Raw genomic sequence first — 17,221 nt, 5'->3', positions numbered from 1 at the left:
GTGAAGTCGTTGGAGAAACCGTTTCTTAATTGTCACTCGGCGCTCAAGTCATTTCGCCAAAAATGACAGCTTTCAGATAAAAAAATTAAAGCCCAAGATAAATCGCTCGCTATTGTTTGCCTTTGACGACCCATCACCAATCACAATTGCAGGCGGCGACCATGCGCTGGAACTGACAGTTGGGATTTTTATTATTCATTTAAGGATCAATCAATTCTTACATTGAAGCGCAGGCGTGCAAAAAAAAACAGAAATACTCGATTAGTGCTTTTTCCTGAAAGTTGAAATGTGGAAAAAAAAATGTCCGAATTGAAAGGAATTGTGGGTGTTTTTGTTTGTTTGCTTCTTTTTGTTCCTCAAATTTGACAATAGCAAAAGCATAGCGTTTTTACCTTTGAAAAGTTGAAAATATCTTTAGTTTTCTTTGACTTGGAGCAGAAATGTGGGAATTTAGATTTAAAATGTTCACTTAAACGGAATAGTTTGGCCCAAATAGCCAAAAAATTTAAACTGGGAGTCTAAGAGCAACACTTTACATCAGAAAAAAAGCAGAAAAAATCTAATTTGGTAAATTATTTTTGAAATACAGCGGTACCTTGAGATACGAGTTTAATTCGTTCCAGGACTGAGCTCGTATGTCGATTTACTCGTATATCAAATGAACATTTCCCATAGAAATGAACTAAAAACAAATTAATTGGTTCCAACAATTGGAAAAAAACACCAAAAACAGGATATTGGATTGGAAAAACATTTTGATTTGTTATAATTTGCCATCTATTAACAAAGTATCAAATAACTAGTGGTTTAATAGTACTAAAATGTGTTTAATAGTACTAAAATTAGACAGATTTTATGGAAGGGAGACTTTTTGCACGGTAACGTGCTAGTAACATAACAAACAAATTTAAATAAATTTGGATTACGATGCATACACACTCAAAAATAATGTTAATCTTCCTTACACTAAACTTAATTCTAATTTTGTTTTAAATTTGATACCTTCTCCCGGGTTGCCTCTATTAGCCCCGCCTCCACCCTGACTTTCAGACACAACCAATCGAAGATTGTTTGCTTTTGTCTTCCCTTCAAAATATTCCAAAAATTATACACACAAATGTCCTAACATTAAAATAACTCAAAACAACTTGCTAAAGGGAAGTAGTGTATACTCCTCTCGTATTAGCGAAAACAACTCCACCCTTCGCACTGACTAACGGGGAAAAACACTGAAAAAATACAATGCTCCGCCCAGTCCTCGAAGAGAAATTTACACATGGGACTTGTGGCGAGATGTTCTCCTAAGCATGTTCCTATATCAAAATATATCTCGTATCTCAAGGTAAATACTTGCCCGAAATGTTACTCGTATCTCAAGTTAAATACTTTCTCGAAATGTTACTCGTATCTCAAGTTAAATACTTGCTCGAAATGTTACTTGTATCTCAAGGTAAATACTTTCTCGAAATGTTACTCGTATCTCAAGTTAAATACTTGCTCGAAATGTTACTCGTATCTCAAGTTAAATACTTGCTCAAAATGTTACTCGTATCTCAAGGTAAATACTTGCTCGAAATGTTACTCGTATCTCAAATTGCTCATATGTCGGGACACTCGTATGTCAGGGTATTGCTGTATATTCTAAAAAAAATATTTTCTTTCTTTGGTCCATTCCATTCTGCACTGACTAACGAGGAAAAAAAACCCAATATTTTTTGTTGAATTCAAGAACCATCCCCATTATTTTCCACAGTTCCCCCTGTAATTCTTCTCCTGGCCGAACCCGAGCAACGTCACGACACCTGCATCGAGTTCACCGTCCGAGGCTACCCGCACCCGAAATTGCGCTGGTTCCACAAAAACAAAGAGATCTTAAACAACAAGTACATTCGCACTGAGATGGACTTCTACCAGGACTATTTGGAGGGATGCCTGACCTTCCAGAATCCTACGCATATCAACAACGGAAACTACACCCTGGAAGCTAGCAACTCTCTCGGGACCGTCACCAAGACCGTCTACGGACATTTCCTCATGGCGCCCGGCATTGACGATGAAGGTAGGTCCAGATCTCAATCCCATACCTTCCAACCTCCGCCAATTGCTGAATAATAATTGCAATTCCCCTTATTAAGCGATAAAAAAACGTAAAAATGCAACACAGTTACTCACATAAGGTGCACTTAAAAGTCTAAAACAGGGCTGTCAAACCTCCTGTGGTCTGCGGGCCGAATACAGCTTCATTTGAGATCAAGTGGGCCGGACTAGTAGACTCATTGCAAAATGACATAGAACTAACTATAAGCCCACTTTTATTCCTTTGTATTAGTCACTAATACTAATAATTATTGCAAATAATGAGTAAATTATCAAAATGTTTATTAACTGAATTTACCTTTTACATTATGAACAATATATTATGAACAAGAGAATAACATAAAACATAAATAAATGTCAATTCATGTTGTCTGCACGTACTAAAACACTGCGCCCCTAGCGGATAATACAAGAACTACACATTTTAAGAAAATTCATATTTTTTTATCCAATGCAGCTTTCTTCTATTGAATAAGGGTAGAGAGTGAAATTCATGCTATAACAAAAAAAACTGAAATATGTTGTTTCAATGTAATATTTGTATTTTTTTTCCCAAAAAAATCTGCGAAGCTCTGAGTCCGCGGTAGCTAAACCGCGAAGTAGCGAGGGAACACTGTAGTTCGATTTTTAATTCCACCAAATCTTTCAACATATATTTTTTTAGTTTTTATTGAATCAAAAGCTGGTTTTCATATTATAAACCACTTTTTGTTGGGTGTGTCCTTAACTAAAATGAAAAATGACAAATTTAAGCTTGTCAATCATCGAATATGAACGCAAAAACTCAAAAAATTAAAAACTTCAACCCAAAAATCAATACCCCTGCATTTAATATTTACCAAAACCTAACAATAAAAATCTCCCTATATAAAATATGCCTGTCAAATTAATTAAACACCAGCAATTAACCATAACATGCATTTTTTTGTCCATTTCTTTTCAATTAACCTAACATCCATGTCTAATTAACCTTTAAAAACACTTTAAGGTGGAACTTTCTTCCAAAACGAACCCTTTAACCAATGACCACTATATTTAAAAATTCAAATGTACTTTCGGCTTTATTTTTCTATCAAAAAATGTCCTCTCACAAGGTTGACGTTTTAAGGAGTCGTATCTCCTCCATTTTTGAGCTTCACCAAAGTTCACACACAGTTCACCTCAGGTAGATTTTTCCGGGAATAGGACGGGGGTGGCAACCCGCACAAAAAGCTGGCAAATTACTCCCCGTGGTCAATAATCCAAGGTTAATATCCTCGGGTGGGTTTTATCACACGTGGCGTGACGCTCTTTGTTTTCTCCTTTTGCAGATGTAGTGGAGCTTGGTGAGTATTTGGATTTTTGCATTGCAGCCTGCTTAGATTTGGCTTTTATTTTTGTAGTAGTAGTAGTAGTAGTAGTGATTTTTTTGGTCTATTTTTATGTTTGCTTAGGTGGTTTTAATACAAACACACTCGCATTTGCATAAAATGGAGAAATGTTATACTTACATCATTAAATGCTTTTATTTTTTTGAGAAGGGAGCCACAAAAAACTGAATTTTGTGTCCACAATGGGAGGCAATGAGATTTTACCGCCACTATAGTAGTACCATATTTTCATGACTATAAGGAGCACTTAAAAATCTTAAACTTTCTCCAAAATAGACAAGGGCCTTATAATCCAGTGCGCCTTATATATGGACCAAAACAGTAAACCAAAAACCACCACTGTCGGATATTTAAAAAACACAAACGCCTGAACTGAAACAATACTGTTAAATATGCAGATGCCATCTTAGTTTACAAAATCTTCCACCATATAGCTCCCCCCCCACTGCAAGATTTTATACAAAAAAAATCCAAAACATCAACAATGGCTGGCTCAAGAGGTGACTGTAAAGTAGTGAGTGCTTCATACCTGGAAGTCAAATACTGTTACTTAAAATGTGTCATTCATTGACAGTGCGCCTTTTAATGTGGTGCGCCTTATAGTCGTGAAAATACGGTGTTATTTTTTTTTGAGTCATTACAACAAATGTGAACAATAGTTTTAAAGTTTATTAGTGGAAATTAGCGGTTCGGGTTGGTGGAAACACAGTTAGACAGTCCTTAGAGCACATGTGTCAAAGCAGCGGCCCATGGCCCAAATCTGGCCCGCCACATCATTTTGTGTGGCCCGGGAAAGTAAGTCATGAGTGGCGACTTTCTGTTTTAGGATCAAATTTAAATGAAGAGTATAGATGTATATTAAATTTCCTGATTTTCCCCCTTTTAAATCAATAATTGTAATTTTTAATCATTTTTTTCTGTGTTTTTAGTTCAAAAATCATTTTGTAAAATCGAAAAATATATTTAAAAAAAAAGCTAAAATAAACATTGTTTTAGATCTATAAAAAACGGAATATTCAGGTCTTTTAATCCATTTATAAAAAAAAAATCTAAATATTATATCTAAAATAGTCACACTCTTGCCCCAGAGGTTGCCAGATAATATTTGGATGCCAGGTTGAGGCATTCCGATTCTCCGATGTCCAATTTCAAATCTGTGCTACCATCCAATCAGCGCTACTATTCACTGTTTTTCTTACTATAACAACTATACAGCTATAGCTAATCAACACAATACAAACCTACTACTACTACTACTACTACTACTGTAATCTTATCATTAGACGTTTGGAATGTCCAGCTTGACTCTATTGTTCGACTTTAGGTTTGGATGAAGGGGAAGAAGAAAAGACCCTATTTTGCAGCATTGTTTCTGTTTGTACATGTTTTTTGTTGTTGTTCCGTTTTGGTTATTTTTTTTACTTATTTTTGGTGTCCAAATCCCAGCATGCAACAATCTAACCTGACTGACAATGCCATTTTTAATACTTGATGTGTTTCTATGTTGCAGCACCCTCTGCGCCAACTGACTCCGATTCAGGCCGTCCAGATGAAGATACGTTTGGGGTGAGCTAATATTGACGTATTTTCATAATGTTGCTAAGCTATACACTCAAAAAAAAATTCTTTTAAGGGAAAATGTTTAATTAAGGGTCTCAGACTCGGGTTGGTTTGCGGGCCGCTTTACCGTCCTGGAAAAAATACAAATTTTCAAAACTGTTTTTTGGGGAGAAATCACATCCTCAACCTGGAAAAAAATACAAATTTGAAAAACTTTTTGAGGGAAAAAAATATGTCCTGAGCCTGGAAAAAATACAAATTTTAAAAACTGTTTTTGGGGAAAATAAATCAAGTGTCCTGAGATTAGAAGAAAAAAAACTGTTTTAGGGGGAAAGTCTCTTCCTCAGCCTGGAAAAAAAAAAATATTTGAAAAACTTTTTGGGGGAAAAAATTTGTCGTGATCCTGGAAAGAACTACAAATTTTAAAAACTGTTTTTTTTTGGGGGGGGGGGGGGGGGGGGGGGGGGAATCAAATGTCCTGGGCCTGGAAAAAAAATTAAAAACTGTTTTTTGGGGGGAAAATCACATGTCCTGAGCCTGGAAAAAAAATCTAAATTTTAAAAACTGTTTTTTGGGGGAAACATCAAATGTCCTGGGCTTGGGAAAAAAAAATTAAAAACTGTTTTTTGGGGGAAAAAATCACGTCTTGAGTATGGAAAAAAAATCAAAATTTTAAAAAGTTTTTTGGGGAAAAATCATGTGTCCTGAGCCTGGAAAAGAAAATTAAAAACTGTTTTTTTGGGGGGAAAAATCACATGACCTAAGCCTGGAAAAAAAATACAAATTTTAAAAACTGTTTTTTGGGGGAAAAATCACATGTCCTGAGCCTGGAAAAAAGTCTAAATTTTAAAAACAGTTTTTTTGGGGGGGAAACATCAAATGTCCTGGGCTTGGGAAAAAAAATAAAAAACTGTTTTTTGGGGAAAAAGTCATGTCTTGAGCCTGGAAAAAAATCAAAATTTTAAAAACCGTTTTTTTGGGTAAAAATCACGTTTATGCCATCAAAAAAGCATTCATGCAACATTTTTTCCTCCCTTTGAGCTTAATTTCTTTTGATAGTCGCACTTAGTTCGTTTGACTTGAAGCCCAAAAACGTGTTGCCATGGCAACTGAGTGGCACTTACTTTGTCCCAATTCAATTACGTGTAATATGATTTTTCTTATTTGCTGTGCTCATCTGAAAATGTCAAAATCGCATGACAAAAACATAATTGAATTATCATAGCACGAAACATAAATCGTATATTTTTATAAGAGCATAGCTGGAATAAATAGATGAAATCCATTTATTTATCATCCGAAAACAATTTCATCTGGAAATTAATGACTGGACACCTCAATCAATTTAAAAAAAATAATGTATATAAAAGACACTGCTTGTTTAAGAGAACAACGACGAATATATTCGAGCAATAATAATTCATCTATGTGGGTGGAGCTTTTACAAAATGTAACTTGTATCTCAAGACACCCGTCCTCCATCCTGACTTTCAGATGCAACCTATCAAGGATTGTTTGCTTTTGTCTTCCCTTCAAAATCTTCCAAAAATTATACACACAAATGTCCTCACAATAGGATAACGCACCACCACTTGCCAACAAGTAGTAGTATATACTCCTCTCGTATTAGCGAAATAATTCTGCCATTTGCACTGACAAACAGGAAAAAAAAACACTGAAAAAAATGCAATGCTCCGCCCAGTGCTCCTAGAGAAATTTACACAAGGGACTTCGGGTGAGATGATGTGCTCATAAGCATGCTCGTATATCAAAATATATCTCGTATCTCAAGGTAAATACCGTATTTTCACGACTATAAGGAGCACTTAAAATTCTTAAATTTTCTGCAAAATAGACAGTGCGCCTTATAATCCAGTGCGCCTTATACATGGACCAAAACAGAAAACGAAAAACCACCACTGTCGAATATTAAAAAAACACAAACGCCTGAACGGAATGCTCAATACTGTTAAATATGCAGATGCCATCTTAGTTTACAACATCTTGCATAATATAGCTCCTCCCCCACTGCAAGATTTTATTCAAAAAAATCCAAAACATCAACAATGGCTGGCTCTAGAGGTGACTGTGTAGTGAGTGAGTGCTTCACACCTGGAAGTCAATAGCAATTATCGTATTTTCACGACTATAAGGCACACTTAAAAGTCTTACATTTTCTCCAAAAAAGACAGTGCGCCTCATGATACAGTGCGCCTTATAATACAGTGCGCCTTATATATGAAAAAATGTCATCATTTGGGGTGCGCCTTATAATGCGGTGCGCCTTATAGTCGTGAAAACACGGTACTTGCTCGAAATGTTACTCGTACTCAAATTACTCGCATGTCAGGACACTCGTATGTCAAGGTATTACTGTATATATTCTAAAAACCTATTTTCTTTCTTTGGTACAGGTCACTATCGCTGTAGGCTTGGCAGGATTTGCCTGTGTCCTCCTCCTCGTCCTTTTCGTGCTTATCAACAAATATGGAAGGCGCTCAAAGTTTGGCATGAAAGGTATGTAATTAGCATTTTTAATGAGATGGTCATGGCTAATGCCAGTGAACCCTCTGCTTATTCGTTAGCTGTAATTCATGGTAAATAGCCTTTGTATTATATAAATGGGAAAGTTACCTAATTAACTGATTTACATTGTTTTTGCAATATGCAACGTCACGGAATATACTTTGTTTCAGTACGTTTTCATATGTGACATATGTAGCATTAGCTGAACGCTAGCTACAATGATCTACTTTACTGAATTAGTTCATTACTTACCTCGCTAAGAAACTCCTGGGCTGTAATTATTTAGAAGATGGCAATTATCACGCTGGCCCAGAGCTAGCTTCAATCAAGGATGAGTCCTGGTGGCTAATGAGCCGTCACTGAAGACAAGATTGTATGCAAAGGCAAAAGTCGTATTATACTCGGACAGAAAATCAAGTGTGTGGAAGGATTTTGAGCTTTTCTTTGTCCCTATCAAAAGAATAAAGTTTCTTATTAGCTTCTTCTAGCTAGGTAGAGTGTTCGATTCTGGGGAAAGTGCTAAGAAATGAGTGTGGCAAGTTAAAAAATGCAAGAATTTGTATAAAATCAGTACAAATCAACAATAGCTGGTTCTAGAGGTGACTGTGTAGTTCCCTTCATACCTGGAACTCGATGGCAATTAGTATATGTGAACTTTTGTATCTGAACTTCTTTGCCAATCGTCTTAAAGTCTGACTGTTGGACAAACAACATTGTGATCAAAACGCTACCTAGTCGGGTGACCGGACGTTTGGTCGCTGGTCTTTTGGTCGCCAGTATTTTGGTGCCTTTTGGTCGCTGGTCAAATGTACCTAGATATTAAACAGTACTACTTGGATATTAAACAGTACTTGGATATTTTACAGGACTTAGATATTAAACTCTCTCTTAGATATTAAACTCTCTCTTAGATATTAAACTCTCTCTCTTAGGTATTAAACTCTCTCTCTTAGATATTAAACTCTCTCTCTTAGGTATTAAACTCTCTTAGATATTAAACTCTCTCTCTTAGGTATTAAACTCTCTCTCTTAGATAATAAACTCTCTCTTAGATATTAAACTCTCTCTCTCTCTGTCTTAGATATTAAACTCTCTCTCTCTTAGATATTAAACTCTCTCTCTTAGATATTAAACTCTCTCTCTCTCTCTCTCTCTCTCTCTCTCTCTCTCTCTCTCTCTCTCTGTCTTAGATATTAAACTCTCTCTCTTAGATATTAAACTCTCTCTCTTAGATATTAAACTCTCTCTCTTAGATATTAAACTCTCTCTTAGATATTAAACTCTCTCTTAGATATCAAACTCTCTCTCTTAGATATTAAACTCTCTCTCTCTCATGAATATAATTTTGAGAGCTGGTTTCAACAGTAAACTCTCTGTCACCATTTGACCGGCGACCAAACGTCCGAGCACCCCTAGTCCTACCTGTCAGCAAATGGTTGGATTGTGAATACTGACGATGCGACTGAGTGGAATGAACTGCCAAGTTTTTCCCTTGACAAGACTACCGAGTGACATTTTATTTCTTTGTAACGGGTCGGTGAATATGGGGTAGAGAGTGGTTCACTGTTTTTGATGTATGATTTTTTAGGATTGTCATGTTTGGTCACGACATAATGGCTCAAAATCACCTGATAAGACCGAGGTGTCCAATTTCAAAATCCGATCCTCCACTTTATTTTAATGAGACCCACTAAAGCAATCATTTACTTCATGTTCCTAGTTAAATTTAAAATTTTTATAATTTTTTTGAAAGATTAACGACATCAGAAGTTAAGAGTATTTACAGATTTTGTTTCCTTTTTTTGACCCAAATTTAAATAAAAAATTGTGTTTAAATCAAATTTCTGAAAGATTAACGATATCAGAAATCAAGAGTATTTACAGATTTTGTTTCTTTAAAAAATGTAAATAAAAAAATCTGTCAAAAACACAACATTTAAACTTTATTTATAGCATATTTAATAATTGAAGAAAATGAAAAAAAAAATAAAAAACGGATGAATTCAAGCTAAAAATTAAAACTAACTACTTAGTTTTGGGCTGTTTTTGGTACTTTAAAAAAAATCAAAATTTAAAACACAAAAAAATGTTAAAATAGAAAAAACACAGATGAATTAAAGCTAAAAATTAAAACTAACTACTTATTTTTTTGCCGTTTTCGCTACTTTAAAAAAAATCTAAATTTAAAAGACAAAAAATGCTAAAATAGAAAAAAACACAGATGAATTAAATCTAAAAATTAAAACTAACTACTAATTTTTTGCCGTTTTCGCTACTTTAAAAAAAATCAACATTTTAAAGACAAAAAAATTTAAAATAGAAAAAACACGGATGAATTAAAGCTAAAAATTAAAACTAACGACTTAGTTTTCTGCTGTTTTTTGCTACTGTAAAAAATATCAAAATTTTAAAGACAAACAATGGTAAAATAGAAAAAAAACAGATGAATTAAAGCTAAAAATTAAAGTTTTTTTGCTGTTTTTGCTACTTTTAACAAACTAAAATCTAAAAAAAAAACAAAGAATACTTGCTAATACCTCCTTAAAAATATAAGATTTGGATCATTTTTATATAAAAAATATTTCCAAATGACAGACTACCAAAATAGTTGTCAATTGGAAAATGAATTATTCATTAAAAAAAACGCCCTCCTATGAACACCAAAACTACAATTCATCCCATGCCAAATGTGATTTGGACACCTGGCATCAAGTACATAGTCACGCTGTTGTCCTCAAAGACCACATGAATATATTTCCTAGTGTGCATAAATGTGTTTGTGTGTATCTGTGTAGTAGCGAAGCTTTTTTTTAAGCATATATTTTCTGTACGTATGTGTGAGAAAGATGTGAGAAAGAATCATAGTGTCCTTGCGGCTTGGATCAATACGTCTTGAATGGACCGAGGCTTTAAAAGAGATGTTTGTCTGTAGTGTGGACATGTGGCAGGTGTAGCGTGTCAGGAAAAATGATAGCATTTTCTTTCTCTTTGTGTGTTCTTCTCAAAACAATTGGGCTGCGGTGCTTGTGAAGAAGATAAAAGCAAGCTTTTCATATATAGTGTCTTCATTGTAAATCCTTGCTTGCTGTAAATCCGGCGTAGATGTCAAATCCATTTTTTTTTGCACGGAAACGCTATCGTATAACATAACATAAAGATATTTGGATGAACTTGGATTATGATGTAGATACATTCAAAAATATGTTTAATCGAACTTAGCGCTAAACTTAATGATAATTTTGTTGGGCATTTTGATACATTTCTTCTTCGTGGTTGGCTGTTTTTGCCCCGCAAAGATAAATATTTGCTCAAAATTTGTTTCGTATCTCAAGATAAATATTTGCTCATAATTCGTCTTGTATCTCAAGATAAATATTTGCTCATAATTTGTCTTGTATCTCAAGATAAATTTTTGCTCAAAATTCGTCTTGTATCTCAAGATAAATATTTGCTAAAAATTTGTCTTGTATCTCAAGATAAATATTTGCTCAAAATGTGTCTCGTATCTCAAGATAAATATTTGCTCAAAATTAGTCTTGTATCTCAAAGCAAATATTTGCTCAAAATTTCTCGTATCCCAAGATAAATATTTGCTCAAAATTTGTCTCGTATCTCAAGATAAATATTTGCTCAAAATTTGCCTCGTTTCTCAAGATATTTGCTCAAAATATTTCTCGTATCTCAAGATAAACATTTGCTCAACATTACTCATATCTCAAGATAAACATTTGCTGAAAATTAGTCTCGAATCTCAAGATAAATATTTGCTCAAAATTTGTATCGAATCAAGATAAATATTTGCTCAAAATCTTACTCACATCTCAAGATAAACATTTGCCCAAAATTTCTCGTATCTCAAAATAAATATACGCTCAAAATGTCTCGTATCTCAAGATAAATATTTGCTCAAAATTTTACTCGTATCTCAAGATAAATACTTGCTCCAAATTTGTGTCGTATCTCAAGACAAACATTTTCCCGAAATTTTACTCGTATCTCAAATTGCTCGTATGTCAAGGTACCACTGTACTTCCTTTAAAAAAAGGGTATAACCGCCATGATTTTCAAATACAGATAACTACAATAACCTTGCGATATTGCTTTAACATTTCAACCAAGATACTTCCACATCACCCACAAACGACAGGGTATATCTTATCCACCCCCAGGGTTCATCTATAGAAGAGCTTTTTTAGATATTACCCTTAAAGTATATGTTACCAACTGACGCAAAACACCTCAAATCGAGGTGAACAGCTCCTCTTCCAACTCCCAAGATGTTGGACCATGAACAAGGTGAATTATTGAACTGTTGCCTTGGGTGTCCTAATGCCAAGTGCACGTATGGACAGCCATATGTTTGAACATATGCTAAATAGAGAGGGCTTGTGTGTAGTGCTTTTTTATCGACACCATTGCATTGGCTAAAGCTTCATAAACAGGATTACTTTCAAGCTAACGCATGCCATTTAAGTCCCATGAGTTTTTCCATACACTAATTATCGTATTTTTCCGGTATATAAGTCGCACCAGCCCTCTGAATACACTATGAAGAGGAAACATTATTTTATCAGAAACCAAGAACATACATAAAGGTAAATCAGTTAAAATGGAGTACAATGGATGAATAGGCATCTGTTAATGATTATTTTTAGATATGTATAGCCTAAAAATATAACATAATAGGTGGCGTTGAAAAAAAATATTTAAGTAAGTCACAGCCGGAGTCAAACTGTGTACAAAAAAAATAAGGGTAAATTGATTTATAGTCTGTAAAATATGGTGATAGAATATTGTCTTAGAAAAATAATTGTTTGCCTCTGCATAGGTGAAACCAATGAGACAAAGGAAGGTAAAATAGGAGAATCTTTACCTCAAAAATAATTGTTGAAAACAATGTCTCATTGGTTTCAACTATGCAGAGGCAAACATTCATTCCAAAAAATAATAAATTAAGGTTTCAACTATGCAGAGGCAAACATTCATTCCAAAAAATAATAAATTAAGGTTTCAACTATGCAGAGGCAAACATTAATTCCAAAAATTACAAAATAAGGTTTCAACTATGCAGAGGCAAACATTTATTCCAAAAAATAATAAAATAAGTTTAAACTATGCAGAGGCAAACATTTATTCCAAAAATTACAAAATAAGGTTACAACTACGCAGAGGCAAACATTCCAAAAGATAATAAAATAAGGTTTCAACTATGCAGAGGCAAACATTTATTCCAAAAATTACAAAATAAGGTTTCAACTATGCAGAAGCAAACATTTATTCCAAAAAATAATAAAATAAGGTTTCAACTATGCAGAGGCAAACATTCCAAAAATTACAAAATAAGGTTACAACTACGCAGAGGCAAACATTCCAAAAGATAATAAAATAAGGTTTCAACTATGCAGAGGCAAACATTTATTCCAAAAATTACAAAATAAGGTTTAAACTATGCAGAGGCAAACATTTATTCCAAAAAATAATAAAATAAGGTTTCAACTATGCAGAGGCAAACATTTATTCCAAAAAATAATAAAATAAGGTTTCAACTATGCAGAGGCAAACATTTATTCCAAAAAGTACAAAATAAGTGTTTGCCTCTGCATAGTTGAAATCAATTAACCCTTTCTAAAATAATTGTTTGCCTCTGCATAGTTGAAATCAATTAAATCTCACTAAAATAACTGTTTGCCTCTGCATAGTTGAAACCAATGAGACAAAGTACGATAACAATTCTCCTATCCTTACCTTCCTTCGTCTCATTGGTTTCGACTATGCAGAGGCAAACAATTATTTTTCATATGACTAAAAAAAAAGACATGGCCAAAACTCATTGAAAAACTTGGATGAAAAAGCTTATCTTCCATTACATGACTTCCATTACAACTCTGTCTTTTTAGCTAACAGCAAAATGAGATTAAAGCGGGTTTTAAGGACCAGTTTACCCACCCCTAGTATAGATAGTGGTACTTTTAAAGCAGCTACAAGACTCAAGAACAAATTCATGACTCAACTGTCACCGTTTTTTGGTTCAAATGTCCAAAATAATCTGTCAATTCCGAATTGTGTAAAAACAATTTTCAGGTCATTTATGAGCAACCATCAAAGAAAAGTCTTTGAGTGTCAGTCACACTGTGCTGCATTTTTTTTTTTTGGGTAATTCCAAATGGCCCCGCGCCCTTTCCACAATGGCCGCTGGCAGCTGCAGGATGTTAACATACGGAGAAGATGATAGCGCCGCTATTTCTGGCCCACGTTTTCACTACAGAGTTTAAATTATGGAGGAGCAAAAAAAAAGGGCTGAGGCAGCGTGGAATGATGAAGTCAATGATGGAAGATGGCCGTTCACTTCCGATATTTCCAAATCTTTCTCTTTTCTCTGTTCTAGTCCAAGGGGCGGCTCACTTTTTGAATGATGGATAATATTTCAAGTACCGTATTTTCACGACTATAAGGCGTACTTAAAAGTCTTACATTTTCTCCAAAATAGACAGTGCGCCTTATAATCCAGTGCGCCTTATATATGGAAAAGACAGAAAACCAAAAACGAAAAACCACCACTGTCGGATATTAAAAAAAAAAACACAAACGCCTGAACTGAAACAATACTGTTAAATATGCAGATGCCATCTTAGTTTACAAAATCTTCCATCATATAGCTCCTCCCCCACTGCAAGATTTTATACAAAAAAATCCAAAATGGCTGGCTCTAGAGGTGACAGTGTAGTGAGTGAGTGCTTCATACCTGCAAGTCAATAGCAATTACCGTATTTTCACGACTATAAGGCACACTTAAAAGTCTTACATTTTCTCCAAAATAGACAGTGCACCTTATAATACAGTGCGCCTTATAATACAGTGCGCCTTATAATACAGTGCGCCTTGTAATACAGTGTGCCTTATAATACAGTGCGCCTTATAATACAGTGCGCCTTATAATACAGTGCGCCTTATAATACAGTGCGCCTTATAATACAGTGCGCCTTATAATACAGTGCGCCTTATATATAGAAAAAAATGTCATTCATTGAGGGTGTGCCTTATAGTCGTGACAATACGGTACATACCGTATTTTGCTGTTTAATATACCCATTGTCATTGTTATATCTTTCCCCTTTTAATCAAATGAAGCCATCTTTTAATGCAAAGGCAAAGCATGCTGACGTGCATTGAAGTACACAACTATATACACCAACACACACACACACCAACACACATACACAATGATAAACACAAACCTATGTGGTTGCATTTACAAGGATGTTTGCCTGCGGCGGTTAGTCGGCTAACCTCTGTGATCCAGACGTGTGTCAGGATGGCTTACCCTCCTCTACACTACTTTACCTGACCAGACCCTCCACACACAAACACAAATACACACAAATACACATAAATATACACATTTACACTCACATTTATTGCATCACTGCCTCGTTTGGCCCCAACTGGCCAATGTGAGCTCTGCTGCCGGGGTAACGCGACCTGAACTGACACGGCAACACATCAACTCACTTTTCATGTAAACAATTACAATAATACACTTTATAACATTTTTTATACCTTATTAATCTTTTAATAATCATGTTTATGTAGCCTGGTGTATGCCAAATACTGCTATGCTCTGTTTTTAGTACCTTATTCATATTTTTGGTGCGTATTTGTATCTTTTTTGATTATAAGCAGGTGGTTTTGGGACTAGGCATCTCATTAAAAAACAAATAACAACAAAAAACAACCTCAGACTTCTAATTGCCTCTTTTAATAGACCTATTTTTTTAATAATGTTATAATTATCTTTTCTTTTTAAATATGTACCTTTTTTGTTAGAGTTGAACAAAAATGCTTGATATTTTTTGGTAGATGCCGATGTGTGTTTTTGTCCAATTTGAGTGTTATTATGGGATGTGTTTTAATTTGTTTTTATTAATGGAAAATACAGGATTAGGTAAAAAATTGATAAACAATGAAATTAAAAAGGGCAAAAGGTCGTAATTGGAATTTTTTGATAGCATTTGTTTTGTTTAAATTAGCGTAGTTAGCGATAGCATGTCTGCTTTGACTTAAAAACGAAGCTAGGCACATATAAGCAATCAGGAATTCAATCTTGGAGGTATTTTCGTTATGATTTGGAAGCTTGGAGGAAGTTGAGGTATGATAGCATTTGGAGAAGAAGAGATCAGCTGAGTTTTTCAATCGAAAAAGTTGGACTACTTAAACACGAGTTACTGAAATCTGCATTTTTATAAGGTTAATGTTTTGAAGCCGGATTGCCATTAGGGAATGACATTTAAATGTTTTAGGAAGCTCTTTTGCGATATATTTACGGGTTTTACAATCTAACTAGGCATTCATGACGTTTGCGTTTGCCAATACAGTGGTACTTTGATATACGAGTAATTTGAGATACGAGTAAAATTTTGGGAAAATAATTATTTTGAGATACGAGCCAACTTTTGATATATGAGTGGATTTGAGATGCTGCTCATAAGAACATCATGGCTACCCTTGTGTAATGTCTCTACGAGCACTGGGCGGAGCTTTGCATTTTTTCCCTCAATAAGTTGTATCTGAAAGTCAGGGTGGAGGCGGGGCCTATAGATCCAAGAAAGGTATCAAAATGTAAAGCAAAATTAGAATTAAGTTTAGTCTAAAGTTAGATTAAGCTTATCTTTGAGTGTCTGCATCGTAATCCAAGTTCATTTAAATTTGTTTATGTTACGAGCGTGTTGCCGTGCTAAAAGTCTGATTTTAGTACTATTAAACACATTTTAGCATTATTAAACACATTTTAGTACTATTAAACACATTTTAGTACTATTAAACACATTTTAGTACTATTAAACACATTTGAGTATAATATTAAACACATTTGAGTATAATATTAAACACATTTGAGTATAATATTAAACACATTTGAGTATAATATTAAACACATTTTAGTACTATTAAACACATTTTAGTACTAGTTAACACGTTTCAGTAGAATATTTAATACATTTTAGTACTATTAAACACATTTTAGTACTATTAAACACATTTTAGTACTATTAAACACATTTTAGTACTAATAAACACATTTGAGTATACTATTAAACACATTTGAGTATAATATTAAACACATTTGAGTATAATATTAAACACATTTTAGTATAATATTAAACACATTTTAGTATACTATTAAACACATTTTAGTATACTATTAAACACATTTTAGTATAATATTAAACACATTTTAGTATAATATTAAACACATTTTAGTACTATTAAACACATTTTAGTATAATATTAAGCACATTTTAGTACTATTAAACACATTCTAGTACTATAAAACCACTAGTTATTGTTACTTTGTTAATAGACGGCAAATTAGAACAAATAATAATGTTTTTCCAATCCAATATCCTCTTTTGGGTGTTTTTTCAGAGCATTGGAACAAATTAATTAGTTTTGACTACTTCTATGGCTGACTTACGAGTAAATCGACATACGAACTCAGTCCCGGAACGAATTAAGCTCATATCTCAAGGTACCACTATACACAGGAATGTACGTTATTTGCTTCCAGGCTTAGTCTCGAACACCCACGTTAGCTCACCATAGGTTTCCATGTATTATTGAGTCACAGTTAAAGTTGCATGAGCTTTTTATATGAAAAAAAATCCTTGGAACAT

The 17,221-nt window shown here is 34.1% G+C and overlaps 1 protein-coding gene across 2 annotated transcripts in view; it reads left to right on the top strand.

Annotated features, from left to right (window-relative positions):
* Nucleotides 1–17,221, top strand: part of ntrk3b (neurotrophic tyrosine kinase, receptor, type 3b) — a 215,247-nt gene that overhangs the window by 111,356 nt on the left and 86,670 nt on the right. Inside the window, exons 8-11 of one of the 2 annotated variants that reach the window (XM_077713644.1) lie at nt 1,754–2,059; nt 3,408–3,422; nt 4,978–5,033; nt 7,442–7,544. In XM_077713644.1, the coding sequence (XP_077569770.1) occupies nt 1,754–2,059; nt 3,408–3,422; nt 4,978–5,033; nt 7,442–7,544 (480 nt within the window). The remainder of the gene's footprint in view (nt 1–1,753; nt 2,060–3,407; nt 3,423–4,977; nt 5,034–7,441; nt 7,545–17,221) is intronic. The other variant, XM_077713645.1, reaches the window with a different exon arrangement.

The sequence above is a fragment of the Stigmatopora nigra genome, chromosome 3 (genome assembly GCF_051989575.1).
Source record: "Stigmatopora nigra isolate UIUO_SnigA chromosome 3, RoL_Snig_1.1, whole genome shotgun sequence".
NCBI lineage: Eukaryota > Metazoa > Chordata > Actinopteri > Syngnathiformes > Syngnathidae > Stigmatopora > Stigmatopora nigra.
Note: the sequence above shows the minus strand (reverse complement) of the source record. Positions and strands in the feature narration are given on the sequence as shown.